This window comes from Fundulus heteroclitus, chromosome 19 (assembly GCF_011125445.2).
Source record: "Fundulus heteroclitus isolate FHET01 chromosome 19, MU-UCD_Fhet_4.1, whole genome shotgun sequence".
Lineage (NCBI taxonomy): Eukaryota > Metazoa > Chordata > Actinopteri > Cyprinodontiformes > Fundulidae > Fundulus > Fundulus heteroclitus.
The window spans coordinates 8,444,862-8,467,787 of NC_046379.1; the positions used below are offsets into that span (position 1 = coordinate 8,444,862).

General features: G+C 42.7%; 1 protein-coding gene across 4 annotated transcripts in view; it reads right to left on the minus strand.

The window, feature by feature from the left end:
- Nucleotides 1-1,498: 1,498 nt before the first annotated feature.
- The window catches only part of atp10d (ATPase phospholipid transporting 10D), a 35,440-nt gene continuing 14,012 nt past the window's right edge, over nucleotides 1,499-22,926 (minus strand). For 3 of the 4 annotated variants that reach the window (XM_012852617.3, XM_036150576.1, XM_036150577.1), the window contains 20 exons: nucleotides 19,352-19,556; nucleotides 14,637-14,722; nucleotides 14,436-14,542; nucleotides 11,941-12,072; nucleotides 11,689-11,801; nucleotides 9,621-9,873; nucleotides 9,226-9,443; nucleotides 7,851-8,042; nucleotides 7,107-7,764; nucleotides 5,964-6,070; nucleotides 5,762-5,888; nucleotides 5,488-5,672; nucleotides 5,122-5,380; nucleotides 4,961-5,037; nucleotides 4,729-4,854; nucleotides 4,382-4,582; nucleotides 3,624-3,704; nucleotides 3,427-3,531; nucleotides 3,122-3,309; nucleotides 1,499-2,472 (listed from right to left, as the gene is read on the minus strand). In XM_012852617.3, the coding sequence (XP_012708071.2) occupies nucleotides 2,277-2,472; nucleotides 3,122-3,309; nucleotides 3,427-3,531; nucleotides 3,624-3,704; nucleotides 4,382-4,582; nucleotides 4,729-4,854; nucleotides 4,961-5,037; nucleotides 5,122-5,380; nucleotides 5,488-5,672; nucleotides 5,762-5,888; nucleotides 5,964-6,070; nucleotides 7,107-7,764; nucleotides 7,851-8,042; nucleotides 9,226-9,443; nucleotides 9,621-9,873; nucleotides 11,689-11,801; nucleotides 11,941-12,072; nucleotides 14,436-14,542; nucleotides 14,637-14,722; nucleotides 19,352-19,556 (3,616 nt within the window). In that variant the 3' untranslated portion in view covers nucleotides 1,499-2,276. Of the gene's footprint in view, nucleotides 2,473-3,121; nucleotides 3,310-3,426; nucleotides 3,532-3,623; nucleotides 3,705-4,381; nucleotides 4,583-4,728; nucleotides 4,855-4,960; nucleotides 5,038-5,121; nucleotides 5,381-5,487; nucleotides 5,673-5,761; nucleotides 5,889-5,963; nucleotides 6,071-7,106; nucleotides 7,765-7,850; nucleotides 8,043-9,225; nucleotides 9,444-9,620; nucleotides 9,874-11,688; nucleotides 11,802-11,940; nucleotides 12,073-14,435; nucleotides 14,543-14,636; nucleotides 14,723-19,351; nucleotides 19,557-22,926 lie in introns of those variants that run through there. The other variant, XR_004933370.1, reaches the window with a different exon arrangement.

Below are 22,926 nucleotides of genomic sequence, written 5' to 3' on the forward strand. Positions count from 1 at the left end.
ATAAAGATTTATCACATCTTTTCTACAATAAAATGTGTCAACTTTTTGATTTTTCTATATTCCCATTCAATTTTGGGTTTATTTTAAAGGGTCAGACAGTGACAAAACAGGAGAGAATGTCACAGCAGAAGCTAAATAGGGCTGGGTGTCTATTCATATTACATGACTGCAGTTATGCAACATATTTATAGTAGTATTATACTAGCATTCAACAGCAAATTAATAAAGTAATGGTAATTAATCAAACCCTCTCCCATGTTGAGACAATTGCTTTCACACACATGCTGCAGGGCAGAATACCCAAACAGATCCAGGGTAGAAAACAGAGGATGCCAGAGATGTCAGAGATATCTACATGCATTAATGAAAATATGAGATTAAAAATTCACCTCCCAGAGTGGAGTGTGAGATGGAAATGCTGGCTCATACATTTTAGTTAACAGTGAAATATGCTTTTTTTTTTTTTTTTAAATCAGTCTTTGGTTATATGAATCACTCTTAAGGAATTAGTGTGACAATAGAATGATTTGGAAAATTTATTGTTTTAACACTGAAGCAAAAGCTGTAATTTATTTACAAAATAATTTTCACACAGCTTTTGCTGGAGGAAAACAAAAAAAAAAAAAGAAACGCAGACGAATAAATTACAACTGGACCAACCAGACTTAAAATTCTGGCAGCAGGCAAGTGACTGTGGATTGATTCTTTGTTCATTGTTGTGGTGATCTGAAAATAAAACTTTACCACCAATCACCAATGTGTCTCATGTCTGTGGATGAGGGCTGAAACACTCTGACCCTAAATCACAACAGAATGGAGCGGCTCAGGCTCTGATCCGTCTGGCCAGCAGTCATAGAACGACACACACACACACACACGCGTCTACATGGATGCAAGAACAATCACAAGCAGCCTAGAAATTCTGCATTTCTGAACATCTACCTTTATGATGATGGAGTGAGTGGCTGATGTTCAACTTGCTATAAATATGAGCTAGTATGAATTGGACAAAAATTCTCAATCAATTCAGACTTGCCAATTCTTTATTTACAGACGGTGGACACAGGACATTGTGGACTGGTGCCAGCAGAACCATCTCCTGATGAACGCAGGGGAAACCAACGAGCTGGTGGTAATGTGAGTTTTACCTCTATTTACTGAAGTTGTCTGTATAGCCTCCATTAGTCAGTTCATGGGAGAATGATTCGGGCCGAATCCGCTGGGCGTGCTGTCATTCACCAGGTTACTTTGTTGAATTTCTGCTGTAATTGATGCATTAGAGCTATATTTATATCTTTCTTACCAAAGAAAACATCACACATCTAAAAAATAAAAAGACACATGCAGGCGCAGCAGCAGATTGCAATATATATATAGATAGATCTTTGTGTGTGTCTACATATGCTTCCACTTGTATTTCACTTTGCTGCTGGTGCAGTTGAATTATCCCAATGAAGGTTATTTACATTCTATTGTAAATGAGTACAAATTGAGCAGATTAGTGTCTAAATAATTTATTTATTCGAGTTTAACTGATCAGTACAGTGTGGGAAGCAAAGTTCAGTACAAAAACATGAGTTTTTATACATGATATAAAACTGCCATTTTCTTGCGTAAAAAGTGACAATGTGACGAGCCAAGACGCCGAAAGGCCACTGAAATGAGAGATCAACTCACTTTTATTTATTATTGCTTTACTATTTCTCCATAAAACAAGTGACAAGGCACCTAGAAACACCGGAGCGGTGCTGTGTCAGCCTTTGGGAATGTTCATTTCCTTCCTATGAGTCGAGTGGATCGAAAGGAATATAAAGCATTCTTAGCCTTCATTGAACTGGATTCCTGTGTGTCCAGTTTAGCTTCAGCTTTCACTCACATAAAAACTGAATCCTTAACAGGAATAAATAAAAAGGTGGAGTCCAAAAGGAAGTCAGTCAAACGCTGATTATTCCTTCATTTCCCCGAGCTGAGCAGGTAAACAATCGTAACATTCGACGTACGGGTGCATGTATGTAAACACGATCCGACCAGCATCCCAGTCTTTGCAGGTACATGTTCTTCATGCCTCAGAGCAGAGACCAGGTTTTAGCTGCTGTTTGGGTTTTACAGCTGCAGTCACGTGTGGCAGTATCAGCCCTCTCTGACCTGTGAGAAGCTGCAGAGTTCTGTCCAAATTAACACTTTATTGCACCAAAAACCCCTGGTTCCGGTGGCCCGCTCACGCCAGTCGCTGGTTTGAGTTTGAGCTTTTGCGTCTTTTGCTGGCTGAGGAGGGGTCAGGACACCACTTCGTCCTCGCTGGGCTCCAGCCCGGCGTTGTCTGCGCACACCTGCAGGCCGCTGGGTCCTGAGTGTTTCAGGTTCCAGCGCTGCATCCTCCGGCGGTACCGCTCCGCAGCCGCCTCCTCTCTCTGAGCCGATCTCAGGGCAGAAGAGGGGTGGAGGGTGTTGAACAGAGCCCGGAACAAAATTCTGCAGAGGAGAACGGAGAGGTTCAGTGATCAGCATCTCTTTTTTTTTAACACCTAATTACCAAATATTACGTGAGCAGATAGTTTCACCTTGCTGCAGGGAGACATCTGTTAAATTTTCCCTCTTGCAGGTTCCTACACACCTTACACTTCCAAGTTTTATATTTTTCCAGATGAGAAGAGTTTTTGTGGAATGGCAGAAATTTGGGGTCAAAAAAATGAAACTGCCAATATGATAGACAGGTGCCATTACCTGCATGTTTCACAAACCAAGACCCAAAATGATGGTTTGCTTTTTTCACAGCTATTTTGGTATCTTAAACTTTGATACGAGTTTTTTATAACCGAAGAAGCTATCATGTCTTAAATTGGTCCTGATTTGTTAGTTTCTGAAATTAAGCATCTACTGTATATTCTGATAGTAAAAACAAAATTAAAAAATACATGTTTGTTTAGCAACGTGAGCACTCTTGATCATGATCTGGTTTAGAACCACATGTCCAGCTTCAAAAACAAAATTTAAAAAGGGGATAGAGTTCTTAAAAAGCTGTGAAATGGTCCCTTTTCTGATTTTTTTAAATATATATGTGTGGGTTTTCTTTTCAAATAGAACTTCGGGGTCTGGAACCTTTCGGGACTGCTTTTGGTACCTTGGTAGCAAAGCGGTGACAATAGTGAGAGCGCAGATGATGTAGAAGAGAGGCTGGGTGATGAGGAGTGTTTCCACCCCAAACAGGTTGGTGGGGTGGCTGCAGACCACGCAGAAGGCACTGTAGAGCTGCACGAAGCCGAAATACAAGGCAGCACTGAGGACCAACACCAGCACGTGAATCCACGTCTGCAACACACATAACGGGACGCGGTTTATCTCACAGTGTGACGACCTAATCCTGCGCAAAACCCGGGGAGTTTTATTTTATTTATTTATTTATTTTTAAATCGAGGGGGTCCTGACCAGGGTGTTGCTCTCGATGACTTGATGCAGCAGGATGACGAAGAGAGCCGAGGTGTTGACCGGCGAGCCGAACGACAGCGTTCCCGCATCTGATCCGGCCAGCGCCTGGAGGAAAATATCCAGAAAACCTTAATGAGCGAGACGCAGCCGGCCCCGAACGCCTCCGACGAAAAGCTGCGACGCCGAGAAAAACTCACAAAATAAGGCACGAAGAAGCAGACGAGGCTTTGGTAAAAGGCGTCCAGGATGGTGATCCAGAACGTGGATGGAATGTAGACCTGCAGGAAATCTCATCTGTTAGTCTGTTTTGTTAACAATGAAAAATAAAAACACGACATATGCAGGTTGTTCCTTTACAGGGAGAAGGAAATAAAATAATTAATGAGAGAGTGAAATGACTTAAACTGCAGCTAAACGCTCACAAAGAACACACACAGAAAAGCATCCATGACAGTTGGATAGTAAAATCCAGAAAGTAAGAATCGACTTCTATTTGCACCTATACAGTATTTGAAAAAGTGTAGTAAAATTCCATGTTTTACTGCTATAGGAACAAAAAGAGTGGATAATGAATAAAGTACCAACTTTGCGCTTTTAATGTGACATATCTTGTTAAACCCAACTAAAAAAAAATTAGTCTGGCAGAGGTAAGAAATCCCGCAGCAACCTGGTTGCCTAATGAAGACGGTGGGCACTGATGCAACCAAGCTTCTGAAATGATTGCCTGACACAAATTTGTTTTTATTTTTTTCTACTTCAATTGTACAAAATTGACTTTAAAAAAAAAGGTAGAAAAGTTTTAAACGTATTCATTAACAAAATAAAAACTTAGAGGTACGCTCAATCCTTGCACCCGCTGTAAACTATTTTTCTCTAAGAACAACCTGATCGGGTGGAAAATAAAAATCTCATCATGGCTTAAAACTCTTTCTCTCCCTGGGAGGCATGGGGTCACCTTGGTGGTCCGTGCGGCTTCGTAGAGCTCAGGCAGCTTCATCAGGGTGTCCGCCGGCGTGTCTCGGTCGAGGATGCCGTAGACGAGAGGAGGAACTGAGGTGAAGACCAGATTGAAGAGGATGAGCACCCAGGAGTTGATCATGACGCTTCCGGAGAAACCGCAGAAGAACTGATACCAGAACAGCAGATTCACGTACATCTGCACACAAAAAAAACAACACAGGCACACGGCATTTGGACTCTTACTCTACACCACACTTCCATAAAAAGCTGTTCTCTAAACCCAGCGAGTCACAACTGGGATGAAAGCAGGAGAATGATGAATTTTTCACAAGCAGCTCGTACCACGTTCTTGTAAAAAAAGTAGAGGATCATGTTTGCGAGGCGGTGGTAACACCAGTGGCCGTGAACCAGCAGCAGCTTCTTGAGGTGTTTGAATCTTGAGATGGCAAAGTCGCTCGACATCACGGCCTGCGGAGCGACGTGTAAATCATCACCTCGTTAAAATCTCACGACACTTTTAGCCCCGCGCTGCGGAGCTCGCAGAGCCGCAACAGCTCAACGGCGTTCCTCTCACCTGCATCCCCTCCTGGCCGGATATCCCGATTCCCACATCAGCCACCTGAATCATGCTCACGTCATTCGCTCCGTCACCTTAAAAAACACAAAATGAAGCTTGAGATGAATTGTCCCCCCGCTTGTTCCATGGCTACGTTATTGCCGTGTCGGCGTCCTCACCGACGGCCAGCGTCATGACGCCGAGTTTGTCCCGGATCAGCTGGACCACCTTGCTCTTCTGGAGCGGCGTGGAGCGGCAGCAGATGACCGCCTTGCATTTACGGCTCAGCTCCAGGAAGCCGCCCTTCAGCTCCTCCTGCAGAGCCCACTCCAGCGTCCGGCCGTCGATGACCAGGACGAAGCTGCTGGCGCCGTCTTCTCGTTCTTCTTCACGCTGGACTTCCATTAAAAGCTCGCCGAGCAGGGCTGCAAAGGCATCCTGATGGATAAAGAACGAGACGGTCAGTGATGGAGCTGTTCGGAAATTTGAAGTGAGCTTCCAAACGAGCCCAGCGGCGGCTCTTCGCCCCCCCCCCCCCCTCCGACCTTGCTTCCACAGTTGGCGGTCAGCAGCCGGTCGCTGGAGCGCAGGAGTTTGCAGGCGTTTGCCACGTTGATGGCCGTCTCCTGTTTGTCTCCGGTGAGAACCCACACTTTGATGCCAGCGTCCTGCAGGGCTTCGATGGTCTCCGGGACCTCCTCCTGCAGCCTGTCGACGATCCCCGTGCAGCCTGTGCACAGACACAGACAGGAAATCTAAGTTGTGTGGGAACAGGAAGTAGCTTTGCCGCAGACGCGGTCGGAACGTCGGCATTTCTACCCAGAAGAGTGAGGTTGGTCTCCAGCCTCTGAGCAGAGTCTAGCAGCAGCTCCTCTTGGTTCTCGATGCTGCTCTCTGCCAGCAACTGCCTCTTGAGCCAAACTTCATACTCCTCTTCCTCGAGAACCTGTTCATACAAAAAGGAGAAGATGAAGTTCCCACAAGAGCTCATCTGGTGTCTTTCCGTCTTTCAGGACCTCACCTTTTTAGCGATGCAGAGTGTGCGGAGGCCCTCTCTGGCGTACCCATCCAGATGCTTCTGGGTCTCTTCCCTGATGCGGCTGTAGATCTCCTGAGCCCGTTCTGAGCCTGGAAACAAAAGACACAGACAAAAAAAAAAAAAAAAAAAAAAGATAAAAATATAATTAAAAAGTTCATTTATTACTGTCACTCGGCTCTAAAAGTGAAACTTAAAGATTCGGTAGAGGTTTTTTCTACTGCTAATTGAAATCTAAAAAATACAGTTTCTCAGAAAATGATTGAAAACAGAGTTTTTACAGCGGAAATGTTGGCCTTCGTATATTTATGCTGAAGCGCTGATAAATATTTGCCCGCGGTTCCTGTTTACAGCTCTGCTGAGGTGGCCAGGATGCTTCAGTGACAGCCTACTGTAGCATAATTAATTGTAAAGCTCGCACCCATCACTGTGAGCTGTATTCTCGTGTAGGGTGGTCTGCTTTGGCTACAAGAAGGCTTTGTCATTGGTATACATTTATATATAAGGCTATTGTCGGTGCGCTTCCATCTTATTTATGTTCACTTCTTATGAAAAAAAGTACTGGTCATTACTCTCTCCGTTCTCAGGTTGTTGTCTTGTTTTTTTGTCCCACGTGTCAGTACTGAGCTGGGTAAAAAGGCCGTTGCTTACTCTGCTCCCTCTACATGGAATTTGCTGCAAAACAACTTGAAACTTAGTAAATTGGTTCCTTTGAGTATTTTTAAGCTGAAAATGAGATGCTTTGAGTTGGACTCCCTCACATGTCAATGTTTTAAATGAGATTTTATTGTAAGTGCATATTTGGCTTTTGTTGTGTGTGTCTTTGTATGTATGTAATGATGTGATGTAATTTTGATGCCCATCTTGGCCAGGTCTCCCTTGCAAAAGAGATTTTTAATCTCAATGGGTATAACCTGGTTAAATAAAGGATAAATAAAATAACATCACGGCAAACATTTATTTTTAGAACCGTTTTCATGTTAAACTCTGATAAACGCATGGCGGGCTTTGCTTTTTTTTTTTTAATTGAACAACCTACTTCTATTTCACTCAGGCGTGCCTGTCCAGATCTTACAGCTGCTCTAATGATCACTGGGCTCACGTCACCAGGATCTCCTCAGTCTTTACCTTCCTGCGTTTCAGCCAGGTCCATGATGACGGAGTCTGCTCCTTTAGTGTACACCACCACCTGTCCCGTCAGAGGGTGCCGGACCACCACCGACATCCTCTTCCTGTTGGAGTCAAAGGGCAGGATGTGAAGCAGCTGCACCACCAGGGAGCCGATCCCCGGCAGGTCCACCAGCAGGCTCTCTGCCGAGCGGCCCCTCAGGGTGCAGCGGTACGCCCGCGCCGCGTGGACCAGCGCCGCCTCGTCAGGACTCTCCGCCTCGTACAGCAGCTCGTCGTCACTGTCCTCCTTTGACTCCGCGTCTGCGCCCAGGCCCTCCAGGTTCTGGTTGTCCCCGTCACCCTTTGCCTCCCTGAAGTTCTCCGGCTCCTCCAGGCTCCTGGACGCCACGGAGTCCCCGCCGTCCCCCCTGTCGGGCAGGTCAACTTTACTCTTCAGTTTGCAGGCTTCCTGGTCGCTCTCCAGAGCCGGGTCCACACCGCTGCGGGGAGGGGCGTTGAAGGTGAAGGAGCCCGTCTTCCCACGGGGGAACAGCTTGCTGGTGAAACTGCGGGGGCTCCCTTTGATTTGGGGAGGGGAGAACGAGTAGAAGTTGAGGCGTTGGAACATCAGCTTGATTTCCTCCAGGGACCGCAGAGGTGCTCGGGCTTCAGGCACCTGAAGGGAAGCAAGGAGGCGACGTCACTTCTTTTAAACGACCCGAATAATTAGATTAGGGACTGACAGAGTTGGGTCCCACTCACCATGTGGCGGGGCTGGGTCGGCGAAGACACCACCACGCTGTTACAGATGGCCAGGGCCAGGAAGAAGTCGGTGATGTAGGTGAGCTCCAGGCTGGACAGGCTCTCGGCGGAGCTTCCTCTGACACTCAGAGCGGAGGAGCAGAGACAGTTGAGTTTCCTCACCAGCTCAGGGTCCGGGACCACGTCCTTCGCCTGAGCAAAAACCCAACAGGTGCCAAGTCAGCATCATGTGTGCAGGAAAATCTGATGCACTTATCCTAAAAAAACAACAACAATCACGCTGCAAATCAGATGTTTTACAGTCTAAATGTTTTAAAAACTGATTTTCTCTACTAAGAATTTTAGGCAATGGAATAAAACAAGAATTTTATGTTTTTCATAAAAGGGAAATAGAGATTCTAACCGCCTTGTTTTACTCAGCACTGGAAATGCTCCAATCTGCATAATATGTCACATAGTTTTCAGTTCAATCAGAAAACTACACGTCTGATGATTACGCCAACAGCAGCCATCATGGTTCCTATGGAAGCAGCCATGGCAGTTTAACAGGGAATAAGAAGCTGCCGTGTAACAGCAGGCGACAGAAGATTCTGAGTCACTGGTTCATATGGAGATTGCTTTTTTCTAGGGAGCTGTGGGAGCAAACCTCTCTGCTCCCTTCATCCGAAAGGCTTAACTTAAACAGTCACATTTGTGAAGTCAGAAGAAGATGTATGTCGGTTGTTATGCGTTTACAGTATTTCATATAGAAGACATGACAGGTTAAAGTGACCCTTAATATTCTGGAATTAAAAAAAAATTGAGTAAATAGAGTAAATTGTAGTTTGGGTGTGTATACTCTGGACTTTACAGGAAACTGTTAACCCCACAGTGGTTGGGGCCTCACAAGGTCAATTCAGACAAATAAGCCTTTACTTTAATGTCTAAAATAATATCTGTTAAGATAAAATTGTGTGCATGAAAAAGATTGTAATTTAAAGGTCTGTGAATCTGTTAACACTGTTACAGCCTAAAGTGTGTGACATGATCATGACGCCCTAAGGTGAAGATTTTGTGGCGAAATCTCAAAAAGCTTAGAAAATTAAAACTATTATAGTGTGAAAAAAGCCAATACAGGCAGGTAGAGTCCAATGTTCTGTGACCCATTTAAACTCAAAACAGCCTTTCTGCTGCCAACTACGTCTGAGCTGCAGAACCATATTCCCATTATTCTCTACAGGGAGATGTTTGCAGTATCTTTTAAACACTGGATGATAAATCTCCACTAAATAAGGTACAGGGAAGCAATAATAATAATAATAATAATAATAATAATAATAATAATAATTTGGCAACCAAAATCGTGAAGTCAGTTTGTTGTGTGTGACAGTCTGACCATCCGGCTGCAGAAGGCGCCGGTCCTCGCCGCGGCGTGATTGGACAGCTGCTCCTCCTCCTCCAATGACTCGCCAGTAAGCGTATGCAGAGACACAGAGCTGCGGTTGCAGCTCAGCGAGCGACAGCTCAGAGATTTCCTACTGCAGGCCGACTTCAGAGTCACGGTGCGACCGGTCGCCTCGTTCTGCTCCGCTTCGTACACCTCCAGCCTCCGAGCTGACGCGAAAAAACGGAAACAAAGGTTAAAAAGGCGCATCGCCAAGAACAAAAATGCTTTACAGAGTGAAAAATCTAATTCTTTAAAGCTTTTCTAGAACTGAACTTCTCACTGCAGTGACAAACTTTTACCAACGGGTGGAGAATTTATTCCAAACATTCATCTCGACATCTCACCGTTGTCCGCATGCGGATAGTCCACCCCAAAAATGCTGCATCGCCGGAACACCATCTTGTTCTCCGTCAGCGTTCCTGTCTTGTCCGAGAACAAGTACTGGATCTGACCCAGGTCCTCTGTGATGTTGAGGGCCCGGCACTGGATCCGGGAGTCCAGCTGCTCGTTGTAAAAGTCCAAGTCGTTGTGGATGAAGTAGATCTGACCCAGCTTCACGATCTCAATGGACACGTAAAGGGAAATGGGGATCAGCACCTGTTGGACAAAAAAAAAAAATCCATGATGTTACCGGAAAATATATTTTTCTCACATGGCTCCACCTGAAGCTAATTCTAGGCTCTCCTGCTGTCCAAAACCGCCTTTTCTACGTTCAGTAAAATCTTCAATACCTCCACCTTTGGAGAGAAACTATGTTCTCATGTTTATGCACCGAGGGAACTACAGCCTATTATAATCTCCAGATCTGGTTTATTGAAATAATAATTATTTTAAGTTCATCCACGCAGGAAAATGGGGGATTTCTGCCTCCACTTTGGGGACAAGTCACCAGTTCAGTTGAAATCTTTGGCCTCAAATTAAGAAGAGCTCAGCGTCATACCGGCTGCTTCACACTCAAGGGTGAACTGTTTCAGAGTGCACTAAAGGTCATGGTTGGAAGAAGCCAAACGATCCACATCATATGCAAAAAGCTAAGATGAAACCCAAAAGGGATACCGTACTTTCCACAACTACACCCTTCAGGTTTTGATGAAAGTTCCCCTTTTTGCTATGGATGTGTTTTATTTCTTTGGTGATACTGCACAACACTGGCACCCTATTCCCCCCACAGAGCCACCCCAAAAACTATTTCAGAGCACGGTCACAAGCGTTGTCTAAGGCTACGTTCACACTGCAAGTCTTGAAGCTCAATTCCGATTTTTGGCCGAAATGGGATTTTTTGAGGTGGCCGCTTGCACTACTATTGAATGCGGCCGTCGTCATACCGCTGTCTGAACGGTTCAATACCGCAAAGCGACCCGCGTGCGCAGATAACAGGAGGAGACGTCACACAGCAGCGCACCGTTTGTGGAAGTAATGGTGAATGTAATTGTTTCTAGAAGTGTTCAATAAAGTTTTGCTAAAAAAAATAAAATTAAAATAAAAACTCGAAAAGAAAAAACAAACGAGGATATCGGCCGGCATCCCTCCTTTCTATTATTAGAAAGCTGTTGAGCAATGGGAGCTGATAACATTAAGACTAAATCAAAGCAAGACAAAGTAAAGTAAGAAGGAAGCAGCACAGATATTAACAACGGTCTTTTATGGAGCGCTTGCTGCATAGCTGTGTGCTGGTTTGTAGCGACGTAATAGATGGATGAAATGCGAAGTGGCCTTTCAGACAGCGGACGCTTTGAAAAAAATCCGATACATATCCATATGGAAGTGGCCCAGATGGGATTTTTTTGGGGGCGCGGGGGCGAAAAGATCGGAATTGGGGCCGCTGACACTGCAGTGAAAAAGACAGATATGGGTCACATATGGCAAAAAGATTGAATTTGGGTCGCATTACCCTGCAGTGTGAACGTAGCCAAGGTCTAGGTCATCAAAACAAGTGTGGATTTGACAGTCAGACTCCCATGACTTCCTCAGCAAGAGCCCCATTCTTTCGTGTGGGGCTCCTCCTGAGTCTGAGGTTTAATAACTCCTCTGGGTCTCCTCCCCTTCTTCAGGTGCATGACTGTACCTCAAATTACATGTAGGCAGAGTTCTCAGAGGATTATTTCCTTTAAAAAGTATTGCTAATATACTGTAGCTTCATGCATAATGTTCTGAGATTTTACATTTGAACAAAAAAGTTCATTTTCTTTCGGTTACTCTTAAGGCATTTTAATTTGTGACCACCTCTACAGAAAAAATTCACCTGAAACACTCAACATGTACTCAGTTTTCATGCTTAAACTAGCTAGCGTTTTTTTAGTTAATGGTGCCAAAGTCGATCTGAAAAAGAAATTAGTTAGAACATTTTTAAAATTTTATTTTCAAAGTTATATCTAATTATTCTGAAATAAAAAGAAGCATTTTTGGCCACACCTGGAGCACGATGATCATAGTCCAGAACACGTAGAACCCAGCCAGAGCCGGAGAGGTCTCTCCAAGGACCTGAAAGACTGAGTCCTTAAAGCTCTTCAGCCAGAGGCCATGACCTGAAAATGCAACAAGAAAACCCAGAAAAGATGAAGGTTCGATTCCCGAGTAGCAGCAGAAACTAATGTCCGCTCGTCTCAGTTCATCTAAAATCAGAACCGGCGGCTTTCTTCTCGTCGTTTTCGTGCCGCTACGCACCTACGGCTGCAGTCAGACACATGACGAGGAGGAGGACAACGCACCACACGACGTCCGTGTTCAGACGCTTCTCCAGCTGGCTGCGCTTGTACCTCGGCCCGCTGTTGTTCATCATGGCTTTGGTCTCATGACCTGAGTCATACGAGGACAAAAGCTGCACATTTGATTCTCTGCAACACTGAAGGCTCAGCAGAAACATATCAGCATTTACACGACACAAACTGATACAGAAAAAAAATAATAATCCCTTGGCTGCAGTGGAATGAGCCACGAGACTTCTGCAACAACGCCTTTCAGACAGATGAGATAAAATGCTTGTGTTTAACGCATGGCACCATATCAGGAGAAAAACACCGGATACCAGCTAATAACCACGGTACATGCACAGGAACTAGGCAACTTGCAGTTCTCCTTATACCAAAGCAATCTAAACAGCCAATCTGTCTGGCAGTTGAAGATTCGCCCATCAACAGGACAGTGATCACCATGGGAGAAAAATGAAAATATCAGTACGCTGTATAAGTCCAGACAAACTTGAGTGTGCAAACAGCGCGGCTGTTTGAGTACAGCAAAGAGAGGCACATGCATGAGGGACCTTTGTCCTGTTTAGACTGTACACTGCCTTCGGTGCCGGCATCCCTCTTTGTTTTAACCTCTGCAGTCAGGGTGGGCAGAATATGGACAGCAGCACAGAATCTAGCCCGGCCTTTCTCAGAATAAACAGTAATGCTTCACAGTTCACAGAGCAGGTACAGTGTGACGACCGACCTGATGTATCAAGCGCATAACCAAGTTGTCAGAAGCTGGGGAACCCAAATTTATTACGATTCATGGTTGGAGAAAGTAGTCTTTTATTTTGAAACGGATGCCTAACGCAAACGGAAGATTTATTGCACACCACACTCACCGTCAGCCCTGGCAGAGATGTGGAAAAGAGCTCTAAGCTGGTCTTACAGGCTTTCTATAGGATTCATATGTGGGGACAGAGGTGACCAGGCAAGAAGGTCGACTCTGCGAATTGGCCAAACACAGAATTGAACCATGTCTGTGTGGACCTGGCCAAATGTTTTCAATCATAATCCTGCTGGAAGACCCGGTGTCACAGGCTCACAGGGGGTTGGGAGGAGAAACGGGTCCACAGCGTCACAGATCCTTCACCGTACTTAATACGCTGGATCACATATTCTTCCTTTGCTGCATCACAAACACACCTGCAGTGTTTCCTCGTTCAGAAGCTAAATCCTGGTCTCATCAGATCAAAACTCCTCAGGTGTATGTTTGTGATGGTAGGACCTAAAAGTATTTCTCCCGATATGACAACCTGTTGGCATGTAGACATGGACATTTGGCGACAGCCAGATGTCACCATTTGCTGCTGGTCTCCAGTAGTGAGCCTTCACTTCCTCTCTGTGAGGTGGCAGGATAAATATTCAAATTAAAACAAATTAAAATTAAAACAATTCAAACTGTTATCACAGCTTGAGTTGTTTTTTTTATTATTATTATCACTCTGATGGTGGTTACAGACACATCTAGGTAAGTATCTGCTTTGCTGTAGTTATTTCCTTATTTATAAAAATGAACACACATCCGCCTTACATAAATGCTGTCAAGTCATTAATACCATTATTATGGTATTAATGACTTTTATTCACATAAAATGCTGCAAAGTTTTGTTTTCTGCCCCTTTTACTCCTGTACCCTTAAATAGAATAGACTTCAGGAGTCCGCCAGTTAGTAAAGAGTTGTGTAAGGTCATCTTTGTATAAAAACAACCGTCCTGTGACGGCTTACAAGGCATTAGTGAACAAACATCCCCATAAAGACCAAGGAATACAGCAGAGCATTAATCAGGGACGCAGCTAAGAGGCAGATGGTAACTGTGGAGGAGCTGCAGAGATCCACAGCTCAGGTAAGACAACTATTAGTCATTCAATCCACAAATCTTGCTTTTACGGAAGAGTAATAGGATTTTTATATATATATATATATATATATATATATATATATATATATATATATATATATATATATATAAAATACGTTTATTTGATAGGGACAGAACAAAAAAAAACATTGTTACAATTGGAAGTACAACCGATGCCATGTTCATTGGTCATCTAGCTAATAGCTAATTTGCAGACCTTTTTAAAGTATTGAAAGAAAGGTATGTTTGTAGGAGGTGCTCTGGTCAGATGAGACCAAAATTAAACTTTTGCTACATGCAAAAAGTTTGAGGTGAATAAAACGCAAGGCACGATTTTTAGATTAGTAAAAAATAATAATAATAAAAAAAAGTTAAAAAGCATGTTCACTTCACCGTTATGTATTACTTGGTCTATGCTTGTTGGTCCATCGCATGAAAATGTTGTTGAAAAAACACAGAGATACGTGATTGTAATGTGTCAAAAAAAGTGGACAAGTTTAAAAATTATTCATAATTCTGCAAAGTGCTGTGTGGTACAGTTCTTTTTATATTGATGCAGCGGTCTCACCGGCGTAAACCACGATGCCGACCACCGTCTCCGTGTTGCGGATGGTGCAGCTCCTCAGAAGAAGGTTGCCGCTGTGGAGGCCGACCCGAACCTCACCCGAGTGCTCGCTGCGACACGAGATAAAACACGAACACGCAATGATGAGCTTTACAGTACCTGTGTGATGCATTGAAACCGTACAGAATAAAAACCAAGACTCACATGTAACCTTTAAACCGGCTGAGGTCATTGTTGGGATTCTCACATTCGATGCGACTATGGAAGCTCTCTGGTGTGAAGTCTGCACCCTGGAAGATAAACGCGGGTCATCAGTGTCCACGTCTTAACCGCAGCAGCATAAATGAAACACAAAGCCAATGGAAAAAGTTTTTTTTTTTATTATTATTTTTATTATTATTCCTTTATTTAACCAGGAAAAGTCCCATTGAGATTAACAATCTCTTTTTCAAGGGAGTCCTGGCCAAGATAGCGGCAAAAGATTACATTACAATTTACATTACAGTTTACAATAACATCTATCTAAATTAGAATTTCATAAAACAGTTACAAACCATAGATCTCATTTCCAAACCTTTGAGCAATCGTTTAAAATGTCCAATCGGAATCAAATCCTTCAACTTCCAGTCTTTCTGAAGATTGTTCCATGCTGTGGGGGCAGAGTACTGAAAAGCTGTCTTTCCAGCTTCAGTGCGGATACTAGGCACAGTTTTGTTCTGAGAACTGACATGTAACATAAAAATGTTGCTCACTGAGTAAAATAACTTAAGAAATAATAATAAATGACAGCTTGACCAGGTTAGCAGGCTCTGCATCATCTTCCAGCTGGATGAAAGCAAGCCTTTTGGTGCAACACCACCAACGACCACTAGATGGTGGCTGCAAAGCATCTCTGTGCCTGATGGAGATGCACTGAAAACCATCAACGTCCCTCAGTAAAATCACAGTCAAAACGTCCTTCACATGGACCCTTGTTGTCTAGAGTCACCATTTCTGATGCACACCTGCTCTGCTCAGTAAATGTAAACCCTCACAAACTGTTTTATCCATTTCAGGAACCATGTTTTAATTTCTCTCAAACCAGTGTTGGATCAAACCAAAGTATGTCGTCAAAACAAGGACAGCCAGCAAAGAAGCAAAGCTGCACTTAAATATTACACTCAGGTGCAATTTTAATAAATCATAGTAGCATCAAAAAGTCGTTTTAGTGATTCAACTCAAATTTTAAACTCGTATATCAATTTTTGCACACGCAGACTGCTGTACTTAAGTTGTTTCTATATATTTTGATGATCATGGCTTACAGCTAATGAAAGTTATTTTATAAAAAACGAATAAATCCTGCAAACTGAGAATGTGTCCCACATTCTGACTGAATTTGAGTTTTGTCTTAGTAAAGTCAGCATCGCAGTAGAAAAAAAAAAATCAGCTTCTATAGAAAGTAGTCTATTCTAGGAGGCTCTGTTGACAGTTAATAAACCAACCACATAGGGGTCACATGAATGTTAAGGTGTTGTTTTAGCTGGTGGTGAACTTAACCCCCTCCACAGGTTGAGGTCGATTTGGACAAACCACAAAAAGTCCCTGTAGGCTTTCATATGTTTTTTTAAATTATCTTAATATAAAATTGACATAATTCAATATGATTTACCAGTTTATATGTTTAGGAGTGAATTTTACATTTTCATAATTTACTTTCACATTAAAATAGCAACCTGTGCTCCTTTAGCATTTTTATTCTGACGACTCCCAAGTGAGTCTTTTTTTTTAAACACACTGATATTTTAAGTTCCATTTTTGCCTGTTTTATACTTTTGCTCTGGGTAAAAGATGTTTTGTACGGTAAATCTACCAACTTGCAAATGTGGCACGGGATAAATTTGGGCTGGACGATGTATATATAAAAAAAGGATATCGATAAAAGAAATCAAATTGATCGATATCGATAATTATCAACAAATTCAAAACATATATTTTAAGTGCAGCCCTGGACATTTTATGCTGTTGCTTAGCAACTTATTTTTAGATCCAGAACACACAAACACTGAATTCAAACTCAACCCTTTATTCAACCAACTTTTTACCAAAGCTGCAAGTATTAAAAAAATTTAAAAGAACGCATGGTCTCTGAACTATTTGATGGGGGTGGAGCTTGGGGGGGGGTTCCTGGGTCTGTGTTTGTGATTGGTTGGAATGATGTGATGACAATGCAAAAGGAAGAAAAACTGTTATTCTGTTGAACTTTTTATTGACCCTCTCTTTCTATCATCGATATATATTGTTATTGGATTATCATCCAGCCCTAGGAAAGTATCTTAAGAAAAAAAGAAAATAAAACAATGGTTTGACCAATTTACATCAACTTTGCACAAAAAAAAAGCCTACAATCCATTTTGATATAAACTTTTGACTTTGGTAAAACAGATAATTTGAATAAATAGGATCAATGAGCCAAATAGAAATTGGCTTAACCCCCCTCACCCCACAAAAAAAAACAACAAAAAAACAAAAAAACAAAAGTGACTAATTACAAAAACTAGCATTTAAGAAATAAAACAAATTCAGAATGTTAATGAGAATTTGATGTGTTAGGTGATGAGTGAAGTAAAGGGCATTAACCCTTACCACCCTCCTCCAAAAATTATAATAATCTTGCTGTTTTTTTTTTTCTAAAACACAAAAGAACACATACTTTAATTAAAAGTAGCATTTAAGGGATTCAAATGTAGAAGATTATTGAATATTTGTTAGTGTTATTGAGGACTAAATACAATAACTGCATTAAGAATTAACCAAACTTGTTGCCACTTAATACTTCTATTGTGATCTATAAAAGAGCATTTCTTGTGACTTGTGGAGTTCAAAGTAAAGGAAAACTTCAAAAGTGAAGAATAAAAATGTTAGAAATACCAAGAAGAGAAACTAACAGCAACAGGAGGACTGCAAACTAAACTGTACTTCGGATTTAATGAAAGGAGGAATGCGTCGTTATCAGGTTACCAGGCAGGACTCCAACATCCTCTAACAAAAGTGCTTCTTTGTCTAACAGCTGACTGTTTGGAGCCTGGTCACACCATTTACACCTGAACAATAAAGAATCTCTGCCGGGCAGAAGGAAGCAACCAGTGTGATGCAGACTGCGTTAAACAAGGGAAACCGCAGATCAGCGAAGGAAAATATGTTTAAAAAGGATCAAATGACTTGATGCAATGCTGCACAGCCCGGACTTTACATCATGCACAGTGCGATGACCTTAAACTAACGCATGCTGGTGGGAGAAACTAACATGCATGCTCAGTATGAGGGATTGCTGCAAAGCCATTGACAATGCAGACGACTGTCCCTTGTGGCTCTACGCTCTTTCAGGAGGAGTGAATGCTGCTTGGAGAGACTTGATGCAATCTGCTGGGTTTCCTCAGAGAAGAAACTTTTTGACCCGTCTGCATGATTTGATTGAATTTGACTTTGTAAAGTGCCTTGAGATGACATGTGTTGTGAATTGGCGCTGTACAAATAAAACTGAATTTAAGATCTGCCTTGTACAAGGCAAGGTGCCTTTTTAAGCTTTAGATGGTTTATTATTGGTGCCATAATGTTTTGCTTTCCAGTAAAAAGCAAAAAAAAAAAAAAAAAAAAAAAAAAACAGCTTAAAAGGAAGAGCTTCTTTACTTTTAGAGGAAAAAAAGGAAATGGGTGACACTATCAACTTTCCACTGTTGCCACACGCTTGCTCAGGATGAGTGAACAATTTTGATGCCATTGAATGGGCTTCCTAAGATAAATAACACTTTAGAAAGTGGGATAATAAAAAGTAAAACCTGACTGTAAATACTTTATGTGATTACAGGACCATCAAACAAGAATGAATTGGACTGATTTAAACTGACTGCCCTTTTTTGTCTTACAAAAGGTATGTCGCGTGTATAACCAACACTGCAAATAACCCTAAATGCAACATCCTGATGGTGCAACGTGGTGATGGCAGCATCATGCCTTGTTAATGCTTTTCATCAATAGGGAAACTGGACAGGGTTCAGAAAAAGACTGGAACAGAGGTTTGCCTTATAGCCTGAATATACAAGCGGAGCTAAGAGGGAACGGTGTTAGAATGGTCCAGTCAAAGACCAGACCTGAATCCTCTCTGGAAGACCTTAAAATTAATGCTTATAGATGCTCTTCATCCAGTCTAACTGACGTTGAGATACTTTGGCAAAAATAATAGGCAAAAAATAAATAAATCAACTGCTACATGCATAAAACTGGGAGAAACACAGTCTAACACTTGCAGCTGTAATCGTAAAGACAGGCGGTTCTACAAAGTGCTGACTCAGGTGGGGAGGATGGATACAAATGCAAGCCACAGTTTCACACTTACTTTTCTTAAAAACCATGGAACCTTTTTTTTTCTTTGTTTGAAATATGTGCCGGTGCATCACGTAAAATCCCAATTAAATACATTCATGTTTGTGATTTTAATGTGACAAAATCTGACAGCGTTCAAGGACTATGAATCACTTTGCAAGTAAAGAGTCAGTGACCTGAGTTTAAATAGCTGAAATTTATTCAATACACCCAACAGTCACTATGAATCATGGCTCATTGAAACAATTTATTATTTTTGCTCCTCAGGGACTCTTCTTCTTTAGTTTCCCAAAGCAGTCGTGTGCGCTGAAGTCTAAACTGAATATTGATCCTGATATCAAAAATATAATTCAATACGTTTTTTTTCTTTCCTCAGATAATGAGCAAGAACTTTCAGCTCATCGCGCCTGCACCACCTAAACGGCAAAGAAGATTTCCTTCTCTGAACATCTTCATTAAGAATCCATATCCTTTGTAGTAGGAATATGAAAACCTACCTGCTACCAACAACCCCTCAAAGTTCCTGTAAAACCGAACATAGATGAAGGTGTGGTTACCTGTAGGGAAAGGTCAGACACAACCTGCCTCAACTTCAGGTTGGTCTCTCCGTCCAGGTTTGCAGTCTCGATGTAACAGACCCCACGGGGGTCAGAGGAGTACAGCAGCAGCAGGTCAGCTGGGATGATTTCATTACAGGACAAACGGACAAAGTCTCCGACTCGCACATCCTTCCAACACCGGTCAATGTAGGCGTTCTGCTTGCTGCGGTGAGACAGAGGAGACAGAGACATAAAAATGTCGTATACGTTTTATTCTTATTTAAGAGTGACACTAAAGAAAGGTTCTCCGACAGGTAAAAAAAAAAAAAAAGTATGACAATTCAACCTCAACTTCTAATGAATAAAAGCAACACAACTCATGGTTTTTAAGAAAAGTAAGTGTCAGGTTCACAAAACTGAGCAAAAATGTAAAAGCAGAGACTGAATAGTCACCAACCCTTTGGTTTCACCCCAATTATGGAGGTTAAAAAAATGGTCATTTTGTAATTAATCATAGTTCATGCTTTTAAATAGAAAAAAAAATGGTATAAAGTATTTTTTTTCCAATATTGGTACATTAAGTTTAAAATGTTTGTATCGTGACAACCCTGCTTTCTATATTCTATGGACAGACTAAGTGTTCAAAGTGCAAATATGCCATGATTATGTCATTTTATGACACCCTAAATGCATTGTATCATTTGTTCTTGGTTACAGTAAGTCTAACAAACATGCAAAACATGCAGCAATCAATCATAATCAATATTTTCCCCTGAACTGTGTGTGTTTCCCCACCTAAAGTTGACTGCACTTACCAACAACTAAACTGAAATTCAAGTATTGATTGAATGTCTGTTGTTGCAATGCTGGAAAAACACATGTCTCAACCTCTCTTGATTTTCTCTCTGTGCTCGTTTGTTTGCCCTCTCATTTGTACGTCAGTCACGCATTCTCTGCATTTCCATCAATGGAAATGGAAAGGGTGAGCTGGAGACGTCCCCCCTCCAGATCCCTCTCATAGATCCCATTGTGTTTCTATGCCGGGGGGGGGGTGCCTGTGCAAATTCTCAGTTATCCGATTCATGGCCACAGCAAACGGGATTGAATAGGAGACACTCAGACTGTCGCTTAGTTTTCCTGAAGACGTTTCAACAATTATCCAGGACTCCTTGTCAAGTCTGGCGGCTCCCACTTGAGCAACCTGTAGCTGGAGCTCTGCTATTTCTAAGCACATGGAGGCCTATCCTCCTAGGCACATTTCAAGTCCAAAGCAAATCAATGACTCAACCGTCACTCTGTTGGGTTGTTATGGGTTATTGCTTTGTGTGACTCGAGAACTTGTTGACCTGACTCATGATGAGACTGCTCATTAAATCTCTTTAGCAGAAGGTATGAGCATCTTCCTCAGCCAGCGATGCAGCATCAGCCTCTTGTCCTCCAGCTGCCTGGACAGCCTGCACTTCACCTACAGGGAGAATCGCTCCAAAGAGGACGCCGTCTTGTTAGCACCTCACACGGCTCTCACTAGTCTGCAGCAGCACAACACCAATTTTCAGGATGCTATTCGTGGACTTCAGCTCAGCCTTTAACACGGTGCTCCCAGACATGCTGGCCCTGAAGCTCCCCAACCTGGGATTATCTCCACCAATCTGTTCTCGGATCAGTGACTCCCTCACTAACAGGCCTCGGGTGCTGAGCATAGGGAAACTCACATCTGCCACACTGATCCTCAACACTGGAACACCGCAGGGTTGTCTCCTCAGCCCTGCGCTCTTCACCCCCTTCACCCATGACTGTTCTGCTATCCATCCTAAAAACATGGTGGTGAAGTTTGCGGACAACACCACTGTGGTGGGTCTCATATCCAACAACTATGAGACCCACTACAGAGATGAGGTCCACAGTGGTGCTCCAGGAACAACCTCATCCTGAACACCAGCAAAGCCAAGGAGGTGATAGTGGACTACAGGAAGTCCAGGGAGACTGAGTGCACTCCTCTCGGTATAAAGGGGGAGGTGATGGAGCGTGTGGACAGCATAAAGTTCCTGGGGATTCACATCTCCTCCAACCTCTCCTGCCCTCTGAACACCTCCCACCCGGTGAAGAAGGCCCATAAACAGCTCTTCTTTCTCAGGAAACTGAAAAGGACTGGACTTTCCACTAAGCTGTTAAAAAAACTTTACAGAGCTACAATAGACAGCATTTTATGTCTCAGCCTAAAGGTGTGATATGGGAGCTGCACAGTGCAAGAGAGGAAAGACTTAGCACGTGTGCTGAGGTCGGCACAGGGGATCGTGGGATGCCGTCTATAAGATCTGGACACAGTTCATGCTGGACAGGTCCAGAAAAGGGCCGGACATAATGCCACAGACACCACCCATCTGGAAAATGCACTGTTTGACCCACTTCCATCAGGGAACCGATTCGGCAATATTGAATTAAAAACTAACAGAGGCTCAAAAAAAAAACAAAAAAAAAAAACTTCTTTCCAAAAGGGCCATTGTCCCCTATTGAGAATCCAGCAGATTGCACAGTTCTATAACTTGAAGTTTTAAAATTATTGCACAGTATTTACTGTGGGCATGAGTAAGTCAACAATGGAGCGTTCGGGTGATTAATTCATGCAATGGCACAGCAATCTATATCATTTGTAAAGGGACCGCTATCTGACTTTTTGACTCGGATATGACCCTTACTAGATACTAAGGGCTATTTGCACGCTTCGAGCTTTTCAGGAAATGTTTGTCAGTGCAATCAACTGACTTCATAAAAAAAAAGTGGGTTGAAACTTTATGTCTTGTAGTGTGAGTGTTCTATGTAATCTGTGTGCATCCTGAGCCGTTGTCTTTTCATAGAAAAAAATAATAATGCAAACACATTATGACAATAAAGATTATCGACTCTTTCCAATGGGTTTTAATATTTAACACACTAGGAATTTGGAAGAGTAATCCTCCCCCTCTGTGCAGTGTTGGCTTTTCTCTTTTGACCAAGATGGCTTCTTTCACTCCTCCATTTCAAACCATCTGTTCTCTCTGTCCAAAATCTGGACATCATTGTTGTCAAAACTGTGTCCTCTGCTCTTCAGGTGGAAGTGGACTGCTGAATCTTGCCACAAGCTGCTGGCCCTCCTGTGCTGCGCTATGTGTTTATGTAGCTGTCAAGCCACTCACCTTGACAAACGTGTTTGTCAAGTTCTGAGAAACTCTGGAGGTTTTTCTCAAAATTCAGCATGCCTGTAAATTTCAAATCTAAGAACACTCTCAGACAAAAATTGGTTCAGCCCGAAGACAGAACATGCAAACCAAAGCTGAGCGGCGTTTTGTATGTGGTTCGATGCAGCAAGGCCTGCTTAGACTCCTACATCTGAGAACCCCGACAAGTACGTAAATGAATGGCGCCGCACAGGAAGGCCGGCAGCTCTAGGCAAGATCCAGCAGTCCACTTGAACCTCAAGAGCAAAGGACACACTTTGTGTCCTTTGTCCAGATTTTGGACAGAGAGAACAGATAGTTGTAATTATCAAACATAAAGCCTGGAAAAGATGACTTTGTCAGGTGTCAGCTCCTCCCCGACCACCCTCTGATAGAGTT